The sequence below is a fragment of the Mastacembelus armatus genome, chromosome 18 (assembly GCF_900324485.2).
Source record: "Mastacembelus armatus chromosome 18, fMasArm1.2, whole genome shotgun sequence".
In the NCBI taxonomy this organism is placed as follows: Eukaryota; Metazoa; Chordata; class Actinopteri; order Synbranchiformes; family Mastacembelidae; genus Mastacembelus; species Mastacembelus armatus.
Genome location: NC_046650.1, coordinates 14,613,432 through 14,629,612, shown reverse-complemented (window position 1 = coordinate 14,629,612; position 16,181 = coordinate 14,613,432). Strand labels below are relative to the sequence as shown.

Sequence of the window (16,181 nt, the reverse complement as noted above, 5' to 3'; positions counted from 1 at the left end):
GTGTACAAAATAATGGCTAATCAACAAATCCTCAAACCTACCTAGCATGTTGTTTGTCCCTAGCAGAGAATACCACCCATGGGACCCTTCCAGCAGCATGGTTACAAACCCTCATTGCCATAAATTACTCTCTATGAGCCATCATTTTTAAGTTTAGGGAGACAAACTGATTTCACACTGGAGATAAGCGCTGGTCTCAGACCCATCCATCTGATCTCCTCTTAAGGCAGACTCTTATTCTACTTGTCACGTGACTCCATTCTTTGCTATATAGATTTCCTAACTATAAAACATATATACCTATCACACTGTTGTTTTTACTAACCAAACAACATACTGAAACATTTTTTACAAAAAAAAAGAAAATTAGTCGCAACCTCATCCATGAGCTGATGAAGCTATAACAGGTGATTGTTTATCAAAACAGAAATGAAACATCAGGCATCACCACAGTGGGTGGTAGATGGTTTGTCAGACTACATTAAAGTAATTTTCCAATATAACAGATTTTTTTGAATCCACACTTATGTAATTATATTCGCTGCTGCAGAATTGGGTACAGAAGGGTTTTCTTTTTAAACGAGAGAATAAAAAGAAATGTCTTACTCTTGAATCCCACTTACTGCTGTTAAGAAAAAAGCTGTGTGCTTTGCGGCTGACATTTCGACATGTTTCATCAAATGTAGAATGTGGAAAATAAAGCACTAGAGGAGGAGGCAAGCTGTCCTTGTTAAAGGGGGAAAAGGGGAATACATGAGAAATGACTTGTGCACGGAGTTGTGACTGGCTGGTTGGTTTCATAATTCTCCAAAAACTGCTGAGAGACAAAGATAGAACATCTGCTCGACACATCTCTAGCACAGTCTCCAGTGAAAAATAAAATCTGATGACAATAGGAGTTCCTTATTTTGTTGTATTCATGTCTGGTGTGAAGCAGACATCTGTACTGACATGATTCCTTGCAAAATTTCTAAATTCATTTTGGCCAATTTCCATCAAATTGTCAGCTACAAGATGAAGCAATAATTGCTCTTGCCATGCATTCATCTGACATTTTCCTTCATGTCATGTGCAATTCTATATCTACAGTGATATGATACTCCATTTCAGTGTCTGCAATCTGTCCCGCCATGTGTGTATTCACACATATATGAGGGCAAACATAAACACACTGGATGAAATTATTTTGGTCCGTTGTAACACGAGAAAAACTCAAACATCTGTATGAACAACACAGTCTGAGAGGAACTTTGTGATGCAAAACCTGAGTTAAGTTGCATGTTCGATTTGAAGGATTATTTATTAAGACAAATGTCAGCAAACATGGGACACATCACACCCACAGAAATCCTTGCAGCACATCGTCTCTAGTTCCTGCAGCGTGTCATTGGTTTTGACACATCTCTACAATAGTATTTTCTAAGTCAGGTACTTATTACATTTCGCAGCTGTGATCTGCTATTGTGGACTAACGTTTCGCAAAGCTTGTTATACATCAAACCCTTTCATAGCAGGCTCAGGAATAATGTTTCTCAAGCTCTGTCTCATACCTGACAACATCTGTCATTTGCTGTCATGCAGAACGATGTTTTCTAATTGGCGGCATGGATAGTATTCAGAATTTTAAATAACTTTGCCAGGCAAACAGTTACTGACTTTCCAAATGTTCCCCAGCTGTCAAGCAGTTTAATATTGTTGAAAAAATGTTTTTTTATGCTTTAGGGTATTGGCATTTTATTGTACTTCAGGAGGTTTTTGTTGAATTTAGCATTATAGGATGTTCTTAGTTACCGTAACATACAGAAAGCTTGGGCATACATTTTGTACTCGCACTTCAGTACTTACTTTTTTGTCAAACACATGACCGAGTGAGTTAATCAGCAGCTAGCTCTGAAAATAAGAATCATAATTAAGAAAAAGTGGCGGTAGCTTTTCTTGTGATGATAAATACTGTTGCTGAACCCTTGTGAAGATGCCATTATAACAACCAATAACTCACCGTACATTGTCTCGAACGTAGGCACAATATTTGGCAGTAATGCATTAATATCCTCCTTTAATTAAGCTGGCGGTTACTCATTTTGTTACATAGGTTTTATAAATTTTATAACATGTCTGCATGGGCTGTGTTATATAAGCAGCACATTATGAGGAGCAGCTTCAGCCTGCATTGTTCTGCTGTGTAGGTCACCTGTGTTTTGGCAGATTTCATAGCCTGATACATAGTCCGCTCTAGTTACATGTAGAAATATGGTTAGGGCAGCAGCTACATGCGTCAACAGCAAGTGAAATACAATTCTTTATGTAGCCTTTTATTAAAATAGTTGTATATGTTTTCCATCAGAACCACGTTCAGACGTGGTTGAAACATCTGTAGTGAATAAATCTGTGGATTAGGATCAGTAGTTCTGTATCTATGCATATAGAGGACATGGTTTCTATTAATATTAATATCAATATCAAGTCTATACTCAAAACATAATTTGTAATTTTATTTACCCAGATGGCTGGACTGTATTGTCACTGTACTTGAGGCCAGTGGTTTTACAGGTCTTACTGTGCTGTTATAACAAGGAGAGAAACAAAAGATGATATGCAGAAACAGCCAGCACACAACATTGGTTAAACAGTAGAACTGCATTCAGCTTGAATTGTGTTTTTAATTTGGAGTTACAGTTATTGCAAGTCTGTCATTAGAGGGTGAACAAAATCTGTTAAAAACACAGCAGATTCAAAAACATTGCTCTTAATATGCCAGAGGTTCTACTGATGATTCATTGTGGCTGACATTAGCGACAGAAAAAAAAGAAAAACAGAGCAATGGGATTCTATTAAAATGTGGTGAGGATCAATTTCCCCTTTCATGAGAGAACAGTGGCTAATATGTTAGACCCAGACCAGTATGGGGTAAAATAGCTTCATCAGTCTTTTCAAGTCAAAGTGAGGTGGAGGGAAACAAGTGAAACGCCAATGCATAACACTGACATTTTTTAATAGAATTCATTTATAACAAATGGAACTTGTGTCAGCAAAGAACTGATTTTCATACAGACTTCTTTCGCCACCAATGTAACCTAAGTAAGAAAATAAAAAGCACTCCTTTCATTCAGAAAAAACAGTTTACACTTACAACTAATCAGAGGTAATTGTATGATCTTTTAACAAGCCATTTTTTTTACAATTTCATTATTTAATTTTTCAGTCTATGCATCCAGACGAGAGATAGATAGAGAGAGCAGAGAACACAACGTTTATTTCTGTTGATGACACTCCAAGCTTGAATGGCAAAGCCACAAGAACAGATGGTTGGGGGACAGATTTTCTGAAGTCATCTGCTGGAGTAACCATGGCATCAGAATGGATGCTCTTTTTTGCCACAAACTTTTTTTTTTTGTTGTTTTTTTTGTCTTTTTCAATAGCTGATACCTTTTTTTTTTGTGTTATTTACATACACACAAAGTGAACGTTTAAGGAGATTTTTATAGATGGGTTCAAGTAATATATTATTGGGTTTAGAATCAATAGGGCAGTGCATAGTACAAAGATAGAGAAAGTGCAAATCTTCCTACCTGGCCACCTTTGGCCATTCTGCAATGTTTCACCATGCATGTGAAAATCAATAAAGGGGAAAAAAAAAAGTGAGATGGAGAAATAAACATATTCTGAGACTTGAACATAATGTAACATTGGCCACCATAAACTTAAATAATAGCACTTTATATCCCAGATTTACAACAAAATCAATTAAGCAGTCAACAAAATACATATAGATGCTAGAGTTAACAAGGGAAAGAAAGCACCTGGAATGCACATCCACAAAGCCATCGAAGAGGGTATGGAGAAGCCGAAGGAACCGCTCAGCATAAAGACTGAAACACAACCGAACTAAACCCTCAGTCTCAAACTGCCGTGCCATTAAAAGACGACGTGATACACCATTTGGGATTGTCAGGATAATAAAACTGATATTTTCTTTAAAGTGTGCATTTCTCTATATCTGCTCTCTGTAGGGACACACATGAAGTCTGTAATCGAAACCTAAGGCATGAAGAAGAAACCCTTTGCTAATGACCTGTGCATTCTTTTCAGACCACCTCCATTTTTGCTGTAGTGGACAAACCATTTTAGAATACGAATAGGCAGTACTTCACAGCCACTGTGAGAATAAGTAAAAAGCTCAGTAACTTTACGTTGGGCCTTGACAAATGTACTGATGGACTTTTATTTCATTCTGTTAAGCTGAGACCAGTACTGTGTACTGTGTAAATATGTGTACTCTAGCAAAGTGTGTGTTCTTGAGTGTGTTTTCAGTTGAGGTCAGTGACATATAAAGTGTTTTATTCTAATTCACTCAGCCACAATAAGGCCACTGAAAAATGAAAAATATGAGCTTTGAAATGTTCTTATTTGCATATATAATCTCATCATGTGACAAATGTTTACTAAAGGTAAATAAGCTATACAATAACATTTATCCTAAATGCCTAGATTACTCAGATACATTATGTTAAATGAAATATTATAAAAACAGGCATAAATATAAGGCACTCTAAATGCAAAATGAGGGAAAGAAAAAAATGTCATTACCACTGAATGCTTTAAAGAACCACAACAACGTGACAACTTTGTACCTCGCCCTATTGTGTGGAGTGGTGAGTGCGGCTGTGACTCTAATTACAGACTGTATGAGAGCTTGAAAAACGCACCAGTGATTCTTTGACTGGCACCTGACATTCCCACTCCCACACCTTACTTGCAGGGGAACAACAATGTCATGAGTGAATAACACATCCACAGAAAAACCCTATCTAAAAACACACATATTTTATTGCACAAGAAAAGATGCACTGAATCAGAATACAAGTTTGTCCTACTGATGTGCATTCCAGTGAAAAATCTCTTCATTTCCCCCATAGCACACAACTCTCAATTTGGAAGCTTTCATAGACTGTCCGTATTTCATATACTTTTTATTCATAAATAATCTACTTTATTATTATATTTAGAATGATATATTTATACTTTAATACATATTTGACACTTTGTACCATATATTTATATAACTTATCCAATTCATCAAGTTCTCTCTTAGTACAACATGGAAGAACTAAGATAATCGGTAGCAGCAACTTCATACTTTGCTCATCCCTGTTGATTCCACAAAGCCCCAGTTTATCTAATGGGAGTAATTAAGTTACCATGTACTGTATGTGATCATGGACGAAAACAAACAGAAAAATCAAGACCAAAGAATAACCCTTGAGCAGAGTTGCATTTTGGTAGTGTGAATTCTGTTCTGTGCAACAAAATGAGGGCAAAAAATAAAAGGCAAAAAGAGATTCTCTGCGAAACAGCACATACGTCAGAACAGTTCTACAGCTTTTAAAAAAAAAGAAAAAAAAACAAACATTTACGTAAGTACATTTTATCACTTTTCTCCAAGTGATAAATTTGTGTAAAAAAATTAAATTCACACAGTTCAAAAAAAGCACATCAGCTGTATAATAAAGTACTAAAAAACTAAATCAATAATTTTATTTATTTCATAGATAACTTTTTCACTTTACCCTCTCCCAAAATTTAGATGATGACATTGTGGCAGGAAAAGGGTGTTTATTCATTATTACTTTGAGTCTGTCCTGCTGTTGTGAACCAAGCGTATTCTTCTTTTTCGATGGGTTGTCTGTGTGTACTTGATTGTGAAACTTTTTATTTTTTCTTTACAATGTGCATCAAGTTTTTTCCCCCTCAGTTCTCTGTGCCTCCAATGCTTCTCGTAATGGTTCATAATAACTGATGCGTTTCTGACGATGTCATTATAGTTAATTTACTTTTTTGTTGTGTTGGTTTCATTCAGTTTTATGAGCCCCAAAATAAATCCTTGAAGCAAAAGAAAAGGTAATTCCCTATGATGCTTCAACAGTCAGGATTCGCTCACTTTGTGTCAAAGTGAGGTTTGATTGGGGTTGGGAAATACTTGGTCCTCCGGGAATCATCTTTTTCTTTTTTTTTTTTTTTTGAGAAGTCATGTCACACATCCAACACGTAATGAGTTGTTAGCAGGAGTTAAGGAGTACTTTCTCAAGCAGGAATTTATGGCTCAGAAGAGAGGCTCGCTGGGTTATCTTTCCATAGGGCCCTCTGCTTTTATTCTTCTAATACTGGGTCTTTTACGTTGCATAGTGATCGAAACTTCCCAGATATTCCAAGCCAGCTCTGTAGCAGAACTGGTATTGATCCTGGAAACAAAGAGAAGATTTTAGTCTGAACTATCTCTTTGGGAATTTGACACTGACTTTTCAGCACCTTCTGTGCATCAGTGCATAAACTGTAACTATCAGTATAGTGGACACTGCTACCACTACTAGATGTATAGATTCATAGAAGCAAAAGATTTTCTAGTTTTTCAAAGTTTCCATGTAGAATATTTTCATACATGAATGCATTTTCAAAACTTTGAACATCAGTCAGTCTTAATCAGAAGCCTGCTTTGCTTAAACTGAAAAGACTTGAGAGGATACTTCCAATCTCACCAGGCCAGGCGATCGTAGTACTGTCAGATTAATAGCAGTAACTGTTCCATGTGTAGTCTAGTGTCAGGAAAGTTGCATTACCTCAGTACAGTTTGCGAGCTATGTTGTCTTTGCAAGTTTGGTTGGAAAAGAGATGAGGGGAAAAAAATGACTCACCTCTGTCTGCACCATAGCTGGTCTCTGTGTCCGTAACATTTTCACTGTCTGAAAGATGTCTACTACACCCTCGTATCTCATTCGTTCCAAGACTATGCTGAGGGTGATGAAAACTCCAGTTCTACCCACACCCGCGCTGTGCAAGTGAGATCAACAGGGAAAAGGTCAATTAGGAGGCCTGAGAAACCTGATTCTAAAAACAGTTTCTCGTAAGTCGATGTGCAAGCAAGCTTGAAGTTTTATAGGATTTGTGTTGTAATGTCTGTTCGGGCTGTTGATAGAAAATTGTATTTTGAAACATACGCAGCTTAATAGAAATTTGCATTTAGGTTAATTTCGTACAAAACACAGCAGATATGGTTTTGTGGGTTATACCAAGTGGTCACTTACCTACAGTGGACCGATATAGGCCCATCTTGGCCGAACTGCTCTTTTGTTTTATGTACTTGGCCAATAAAATCGATGAAGCCCTCTCCTGATTTTGGCACTCCTTGTTCAGGCCAGTCTGTGAACTGAAATTGCCTTACTGTCCGTGACTGTCCATCCTAGGAAAACAGGAGGGAATGGGAAGACAAAGACGATGTACAAATGGGGCAACAGCTATGAAAAACTTAAGTTAAACTTAGGCAGCCAACTTGGTGGTGGTGGTTCATTCCATGACCGATTCCATTGTAGCTGTCCACACTCTTTTGGGTTTTACTGTGCAGGGCAGCACTGCACAAATCTCTTTAAGTTTAAAGCATCAGAAAAATGTTTTATTAAAGATGCCTGTCATTTTACCTGAACGTATTAAAAATGAATACCAAAGATGCTAATTCCTTTGATGTGCTAGTCTCAACAGGGTACTTGGAGAATCGACTTTGAGGGTGTGCACTACTTAAGTGATATTGTATCCTCTTGATAAGGAAAGCAATCCCATTGACGAGGAAGTGTAACATACACTACAAAGGAGGGAGCCTGCACCATTTCTCTGTATAAGCCTTTGATGGAATTAAAAAGTCTGGCAACTCAGTGCTGTCGGCGCTAAGTTGTTTTTACGCATTGACATGTGTCATAATTACCACAAATATATATTTATGCTTATGTTACACTTAAGGCCATAGTTTGGTGTAAACAAATATTTGAGTCAGTGCCAGGATTTTTGAGCTAATCACAACTGAAACGTTAAATCTACTGTGTTCACCATCCAGCACAACAGAATCATCAAATCACTCAAACCCTTTTTCTTCTTTAATAATATCATGTGATTGAGTGGCATTATGGGATGTTAGAAATATTAGTCAGCTGTGTGCACTACTTTTTTTTTCTTTTTTTTCTCCTTGCGAAATTCATTGCACGAGTGAAATGTATTATTTTACTAGTGACCCTTTGGTGATCACTTTAGTGGCAGGTCACAACCCAGAGATGGAAAAAAACAACTGTACTAGAGCAAACTGTAAACAATAGTGCTGAGCTCCACTCCCACAGTGTCAAGTTCTGATCTGTAAATGTAGCTCTTTTAAAGCAATGTCTGCTTACCCTGGCATCAGTCACTTTGAACTCTCTCAGGATGTACTGAGGCATGTTATACTCGGCCATAGGATCCACTACAAAGTACTGGTATCTGGCCGACCTCTCTGCTGGCCAATACTGGTGACATTTTTCCTGGAGGGAGTAAGAAACCAAATATCACAGTGAGCCATAATATTCCCTTACTCTTTCTCAATTCTTCCATCTGTACTGAATTTGCTGCTTGAAAGATTGCAGGTAAATCAGTGTAGAATATTTCATCTAAGTCTGTTTAGGTGCATGTGAGTCTGTTCTGTAGCCGTACAAATAAAAGTGAGTCCATGCATACCCTGCCCATTTCTCTTAGCTTGGTGAGCATAACGACGATAGTAGAGTTGTGCTCCCAAAGCATTCTCCAGAAGTCCTCTGTAGTCTCTGCCAGTGGTCCCTGTGTGGCAATGTAGGCTTTCTGTTGCCTGTGGAAATGCATTAACCACATGATGAATGAGGTGTGATAAATTTGCCATTGATATACAGGTGAAGTATAGATACTGACAGAGCCATATGCATATTGCAATGATTGATGAAAAACGTGGCATTTGCCTCTTGTCTTGTATAAATCCATTGACTAATAATATTAGTCATATTCTGAATATGCAGTATTATATACTGTACTGTACGTATCTGAAATGGGTACTTACCTGTACCCATCAATGAAACTGGCATTGATGTAGTCTGAGCCCTCAACTCCTCGAATGGGCTGAAGACACACTCGTGTGGACTCATATGGCATTATGTTAACAAGGCGGTTCTTGAACTTGTTGCAGGGGAGATTGGCACTGATGAATCGTGATGTATGGGCTTTAGTGTTAGCTAAACGCTGCGTGACAACAGAGAAAGAAGAAAAAATAGGTGTCTTTGAGGCTTCTGGCACCAGGTAAGGAGCACTAACCTGTTTACTCTGTTTTGCTGGTGACTGACTGTGTTTGACAGTAAAGGTGGATGTACATGATAAGGATGCCTGATGAAATCTGTACCGCAACGAGTCATAGTGAACTGTGAATACATACTGTTTTACATGACGGTAAAGTATGACAATGACATCAAAGTGATTACTATCGTAACTTGTTTGCCTGTAGAAAACATAGCATGTTGCGAGATAAGACACTTTGTCATTGTATACACGATGATTTTTTCTGTGGCAACTATTAGAAAACAGCTGCAACAAGAATACTAAAAGAAGGTTATGTTATGATGAAAAGACAAGGGAGTAGATACCCAAACAAGACTGGAGTGGACGGAAGTGCGGTCTAATTTATCCTGTTTATCATTTCTAAGTGGAAGAAAGTGGGTGTATATACAGGACAGTACAGACTGCACAGAACTGGATAGGGTTGGTTGAACCCCTCATTGTAAATGTAAAGTATATTGCTCAACTTCCTTTGGCAATGGCTCTGTGGTGGGGAAAAACCTGTGTTTGGCATTTTGATGTAAACCAAAACCCCTGTTACTAGAAAAAGTAGATATGGGAAAGGAGAAATAAAAAGGGGGGAAATTATTCTATGTGGGGTTCCACAACTGAGTCGACCAACAGGAATAAAGAGGAAACCACAGGCCCCAAGCTGTCTAGTGGGCCTAATGTGAACTGAAACAAAGTTTAGGAGTCATACGGTGAAGTGACGTTGAGGCCTGCAGGGTGCAAATAGGATGCCTGCAAACTTTTACTCCATATTACAGCAGCTTGTTAAAGACGTTTACATCAAGAGTCGTTTGCATAATTGAAATTATGTTATAGGAATTTAAAGCAAAAACATTGTAGGCCTATTTTTTTTTTTTTTTAATTAGCATATATTCATTTATTTTAATTAATGACCCAAACTATTTTGGCCATTACTTTTAGTTCAACACTTTGTACCTTGAATTCAAGTTCCATGCCGGTAACATTCTCTCCACCCTCTATCTGCGTCAGTTTCTGGATGTAGGCGTATAAGTTTCTAGCGGGCACTTCGGTGGTGCCACAGTTGACAGCCTCCTGGAGCGCGTCATGTATGAAGACATACTGGTCCTCTGTCTGCACCATGTAGTTGCGCTGGGCACGCATTAGCGTTACGTGCCCATAGATGTCCACAGTCTTCTCGTGCTTGATACGTTCCAGCATGGCATCAATCACGATGAAGCAACCTGTGCGACCCACCCCCGCACTGCAGTGACAGGATAAAGAGAGAAAAATGTTATTGTAGCTGTGCTAGAAGAGTTAGGGCCCATCATACATTTCACACATTTTGTGAATAAAATCATATAGGAAGGTCCTTAATTTCATATCTGAGCATCTGTATCATAATGGTGGTTCCTTGTAAAGCAAAATATCCATCTGTAATTGATCTCCGGGGATATAAATGAGGAGCAGACCAGTGAGTTGAGTGGTGTCCTCTTTAAGCATGTACAGTGGCTTGGAGAATTCTCTTTCTCCCAGCAATGGGGCTAAAAGGTAAAGTCTGTCAAGTTTTCCACTGTAGGATGGACCATTTGGCTTGGAGTGTAATTAAAACTGAAGTGGCACCGTGTGAAGAAGAGGGCTTTGCAGTCACAGCCTTCACTGGGATCATTCCTGGCTGTGCAATCCAGTCTCTCCCCTCTGGACTCCACCTGTGCTCCCTAACCCATCAGGACAAATCAGTTATGTAATAGCAACATTTAACCTTTATCTCATATTTCTGGAAAGTGCCACTATAGCCAGTGCTCACACAAATGTGAAAACGCAGTTGCAGTTTGAGAGAATGATTTTGAGAGGGCTTTATTAATGTGCTGAGAACATTGAGAAGTGCAGCTGACTTCAGTCCATGCCATTAGATTAGCACAGTAAAACTAAATGGCATAAGAGCTCTAGGAGAGGCACTGACAGGCAGGCCTCTTCATTAAGATTCACATCTGTGCATTTTAGATTAGAGTGCAAAAGTGCACAAGTGGGTGGGGGGGAGCATTCTGACAAAGAGGGAATGTTTTACGGTTTCTTTCTGACCTCTCCTTGCAGACCGGCCCAATACATGCTGTATAAATGCACCCCCCCCCCTTTTGTCTCCTGACAATTTAAAAATGATCACTCTTGCACATTACATGTTTTAATAGCACATTCCTCAGCACAGAAGATGCTTTCTGATGACAATTTATTTACAGTGGGGTGACAGGGTGGTGTTAAATCTTGTTCGTTAACTCTCCTCCTACCTCCTGCAAAGCAGAGCATTGACAAGACAAGTCCTTGCACTTGGCTCTCCAAAGTAAATAGGTTATTCAATCCATTAAGCTGACATGCCTACGAGGTGTGAGCTATGCTCTCCTCCTTCTGATGGAGCATTTGTTTTTCATTTGCTCAGAGCAATGGGGAAAGGCTAGAGAAGGAAAACTCAAGAGGGAGCAAAGTTAGTCCCCAGGGGCTAAGTCGGGTTAATGTGCCATGCTGCACTGGAACTGTGCTGCGAATGGAATAAAGACTCGTATGTGAGTCAGTGGCTTTAACAAATGATTTGATGATCACTTTCAAAATGGCTGACATTGACTGCAATCTTTTTTTTTTATTATTTTTTAACAAAACTCTTCACAGCTCTAGGGCACTTACAAAATCTGTATGAGTGAAAGGAGAATCGGGCTGCAAAGAAAATGTGAAAGTGTCTGAGATATGTGAATAATGAGTCCAGGTCTGAGAAAACCTCAGCCTTTGGGCAGGGGATGCAGAGGGTTGAAGGGATTTCTCCCATTTAGCCCAGCTGTTTCCAATCTGAAAACATTTTACAGTGCAGACCTGAATGTGTGTGAGTGATGACCTGCAAGAGAGTAAGTGACAGGGTGACAGCACTGAGCTCGAGAGACAGGGGGAGATGAAGAATAGCTGAGAGAGGTGAGGAGAAGGAAGGTTCAATTGTGTAGTGCAGGATTCCACCACTGATTTTGGCACTGAGCTAAGGAATGCAGCATTTATTCCTAAATGCAAGACAAAGGAATATTACACATGTCCCTTATTGACAATTGATGGTGTGTGTGTGTGTGTGTGTGTGTGTGTGTGTGTGTGAGTGAGAGAGATGGTTGGTGTGGAAAGCTGTCGGTACATTTGGCAGTTGATGGTGAGATGGTGGACTGGCTGCACTAATGACCTGACATTGCCTTTTCAGCCAGTCAGGACCAGCTGCTTTGGACGTCGACTCACATTAAGCGTTAGACTAATATGCTTTCCAGGAGTTTAGGGAATAGGGGATGGGAGTGAGTGCAGTGTAAAATACAGCTGCAATGAGTCCTGAGAAGATAAAGCAGGAGCAGCAGGGAAAGCAATTACATATGTATTGTTACCAAATCTCTTGCTGTCAGCTAACTTGTCACCATTTCCCTTCTCTGTCTATTGAGCAAACACATGAATTCAAACTCACCAGGATCACTGTTAATAGTCAATGATAATTTTATTATTTTGTATGTATGAATACTTTAATTAAATAGCAAATGTGAAACATTAAAATTATAAAATAAATAAATCACTAATTTTCAACCTGAAGGTATGGATTTTTTTTTTTTGTTTTTCCCCACACAGACGCTTGGCTGTTGATTCTTTTCCCAGTCCATGCAGCTGAGCAGCAGTACTCCTCAGCTGTCACACAGAGGCATGTTTAATTTTTTCCATCGATGATGGAGCTATGTGGACTGTACCGTGTGGACGAAAAGCACTGCCGCAGTGAAAACCATGAGCTCAGCTGGGTGTGATCAATTGTGGTCTGGTATAATTGTGACCACACTCATGATTCACCATGTTTTTACTAGCACACTAATTGTGTTTATCATTCACAGTTAATTTAAATGAAAGCAGTTACCATTATAAGCTGGTTACCAAAATAATACAGTGCGTGGCTGCATAATACAGTGATCCAGCTTAATCAAAAGGTTCCCATCACTGTGAGAGACCAGTGATCTCCACGACGTTCAGTTGTCGTCTGTGCATGGGTTTCCCTTTAGCTGGAAACCATCGCCTGACACGTGTCTTAGTGAAAACAGCAAGCACTGTTTTAGCAGGAAACTATAATGTCCTTTTGAAACATGTGCTATCATAAGTAAAATACAAAGCCTTCATATATTTGATGTACACATTAAATCAAGGCTAAAATAAATATTTGTCATCACAATGCAGTCCTCAAAGTTTTAACCTTAAAAGCTGCCATTTGAAAAAACAAAATATAATAAAAAATTCAAAGCAAATGATTTTTTCTTTTATGTCTATGGTCTTTTCATGAGGCATATACATAAATAAGTAGTAATTTTTGTTGCACCAAGTAATATATTTCATTGCTCAAGAGACCAGTACCATGCAGTTTAGTTTTTATTTAGGTCTTATAGTAAAAAAACAGTGTTGGTTTCTACAGTACAAAATATCTGCATGTACATTATATCTGTGCTTAACCACAAAAACCTCCTAACGTTATTTTGCAAGCATGTAAATATTAAAAAAACAACTATTTAAAATGTGATCGAGCATAAAGTGAGAAAATGCCTCTTAAAGGATTTGGAGCTTGGAAATGACTGCATCTTGTATGGAGCCAGAGGAATTAAAACTTCCATCTGCAGAGTGACATTAATTCCTGCATTCTGCTTCTTTGTTTAAATAAAAAAAAAAAATCAGGATTTTCAATTTGAAGTGATTCAGCAACTAGCTATAATTAACTCCAGCATGTGGTAGTTCTAATTCTTCAGTAATCCCCCTTTTCTTTTTGTCACTTTTCAACACAAGTTTTTATCTCTTGTACTTACTATCACTGTTTCTTCATTTTTACTGCCTTTTTTTTTTTTTTTTTTTGCCAGCCGTTCAGTCACTTGCTTACTCTCTGCAGAGCCTTTGATGACTCCTTGAGTTGAGAGGAGCCAGAAGTCTGTGTTATATCTTTGGACCTCTCTGTTGGGAGTCTGGCCGCTTGTTTAGCTGAGCGAAGTGAAGTTGGCATGAAAGTGAAAGTTATTTGTTTCAGATGCAATAACCCAAGGGATAAGCCAAGAACTTGTGGGCTGCTGATGTGCGACATGTTTGTGGTGTAGCCAGGAACACGACAGGTCTGTGTGTGTTTGTGTGTCAGTGTGTGGGAGGAGATGTTTAAGTTTGCTGTGGGCAATGACACTAGTACACTTTGTGCTGTGTTGTTGAAAACACCTTGAGATTTAAAGTGCCTTCTGTGAAAGCCTGTGAGCTGATTTGCTTTTGCTACAATGGGGCCTGTTTGATCCCTATCAAATACTCTCATTTATCCCATGTTTTTTCTGTGGTTCATGTCTGATCACTTCTAAAAATCTCTATGACTGACTAATGATGCAAACCTCTAAATAACCATGAATGTATTGCATTTAGTCCTGTGTATTCATATATTCATTGCAGCAAATGGAGAGAAAAAAATCAATTTCATGCTTCAGGATGTTTTTGTGAAACCATGTTATTTCTTACCTGCAGTGTACCACCATGGGCCCTGCATCTGGAGGATTGCATGCTTTCACCCGTCTCAGGAAGGCCAGGAATGGAGTGGGATGCTCTGGTACCCCGTGGTCTGGCCAGGCTGTGAACTGGAACTGCCTCACTTCTCTTTTCTCACTGGAGCCATTCTGCATATGGAGATGGAGAAAGGTTAGTGGCCACTTGCTAGTCTCATCTCAGCTACTTACTTCTAACGCAGATGTTGCAGTGTTTTAAGTAGATAACCTGAGAAATTGGCATCTAAATGCCTCTTACTTTAAAAAGTGCAAATGTCCTGACACAGTATGTGGCCAGCTCTACTGTGTCTAGCAGTGTCACTTGGATCAGACCGTACGTTTCTGTCCCTCGTGTGGGCCAATACTGGTCACATTTCACCTGCAATTGAGAGACATATATTAGACGAGCTGGATAACAGTACATGTAATCTTTTCCCCCTATAAATAATTGTAATTATCCCGTGCTTTTTAAAACCTTGATCCACTTGAAGTATTTTTATGGAGTCCAAATGCTCATTTTAACCGTCTTGCTTCACATTCACACTGTAATTCACAAACTCAAATAATGGTACAATAAACACACAAATCCCCCTCATTCCTGCTGACTGCGTTTGATTTCATAATCAATGAAATGGCCTGAGATATTTGTGCAGAGCTGACAGTGCTATTAATTGTCCTGACATACTATATAATTACAAAGGTAAGCAGAGTTTCCAATCATATTACTGGCTCAGCTTTATTGCTCTTTGAGTTTGCAGCTTTGTTTCCCAGTAAACTGCCAATAAAACACTGTTTCATTATAGCATTACTGCTTAGCTGACGAAGGGAAGCACTGTTGCTGTTCAGGAGGAAATAACTGGGTTTGAACCCAATTGTTTTTTTCCCATGTTATCCATCAGAAGTGATGTGTTTTATCACCGTGTTCAACACCACTGAAATGTCAGCATGCTCATTACCATATGTTGTTGCCTGATGCTCTGTGACTGCTGAATACTATGACAACTGGACACTAGTGTGGGATATTCAAATAGCTAACAAGTGTACAGTTCACTGTTCACTTTCATTTCCTAAGCAGCTGTTAAAACATTGACACAAGGAGCAATGAAGTGATTGTGACAGCAGGAGTATTGAAATGATTCATGATAGCATTTACTTGCAAATAGTCAAGCTTTAGATATGCAAAACATACAAAGGCGCTGAATGAGATGACTGATTAATACAAAACACAGGAACTGTTAGCAGCAACCAAAGCACATTATGTACTACAAATGTCAAACATAATGGTATGGTAGGATCTGCCTGGGGGGTGTCTCGCAGGAAACCCATACGTCAGAGCCTGGAAACACTTTATCACAAAGCATCTATAGAGAGAGACAGCAGTGAGCCAATTTAACTGAATAATCATGCATTTTACAGAGCCAGGGAATTTATTTACTTTGCAGATTGCAAGGATACTGGGTGAAACCTGCTGTCTAGATTGAGTCAGCACTCCTGTTAACACTGTGGCCGGCTTTTAGA

General features: G+C 38.9%; 1 protein-coding gene across 5 annotated transcripts in view; it reads right to left on the bottom strand.

Annotated features, from left to right (window-relative positions):
* Positions 1 to 2,975: 2,975 nt before the first annotated feature.
* The window catches only part of LOC113136086 (receptor-type tyrosine-protein phosphatase delta), a 312,879-nt gene continuing 299,673 nt past the window's right edge, over positions 2,976 to 16,181 (bottom strand). For all 5 annotated transcript variants that reach the window (XM_026316526.1, XM_026316545.1, XM_026316554.1 and 2 more), the window contains 9 exons: positions 14,923 to 15,042; positions 14,641 to 14,795; positions 10,093 to 10,378; positions 8,879 to 9,057; positions 8,527 to 8,653; positions 8,208 to 8,333; positions 7,080 to 7,234; positions 6,690 to 6,825; positions 2,976 to 6,239 (listed from right to left, as the gene is read on the bottom strand). In XM_026316526.1, the coding sequence (XP_026172311.1) occupies positions 6,171 to 6,239; positions 6,690 to 6,825; positions 7,080 to 7,234; positions 8,208 to 8,333; positions 8,527 to 8,653; positions 8,879 to 9,057; positions 10,093 to 10,378; positions 14,641 to 14,795; positions 14,923 to 15,042 (1,353 nt within the window). In that variant the 3' untranslated portion in view covers positions 2,976 to 6,170. The remainder of the gene's footprint in view (positions 6,240 to 6,689; positions 6,826 to 7,079; positions 7,235 to 8,207; positions 8,334 to 8,526; positions 8,654 to 8,878; positions 9,058 to 10,092; positions 10,379 to 14,640; positions 14,796 to 14,922; positions 15,043 to 16,181) is intronic.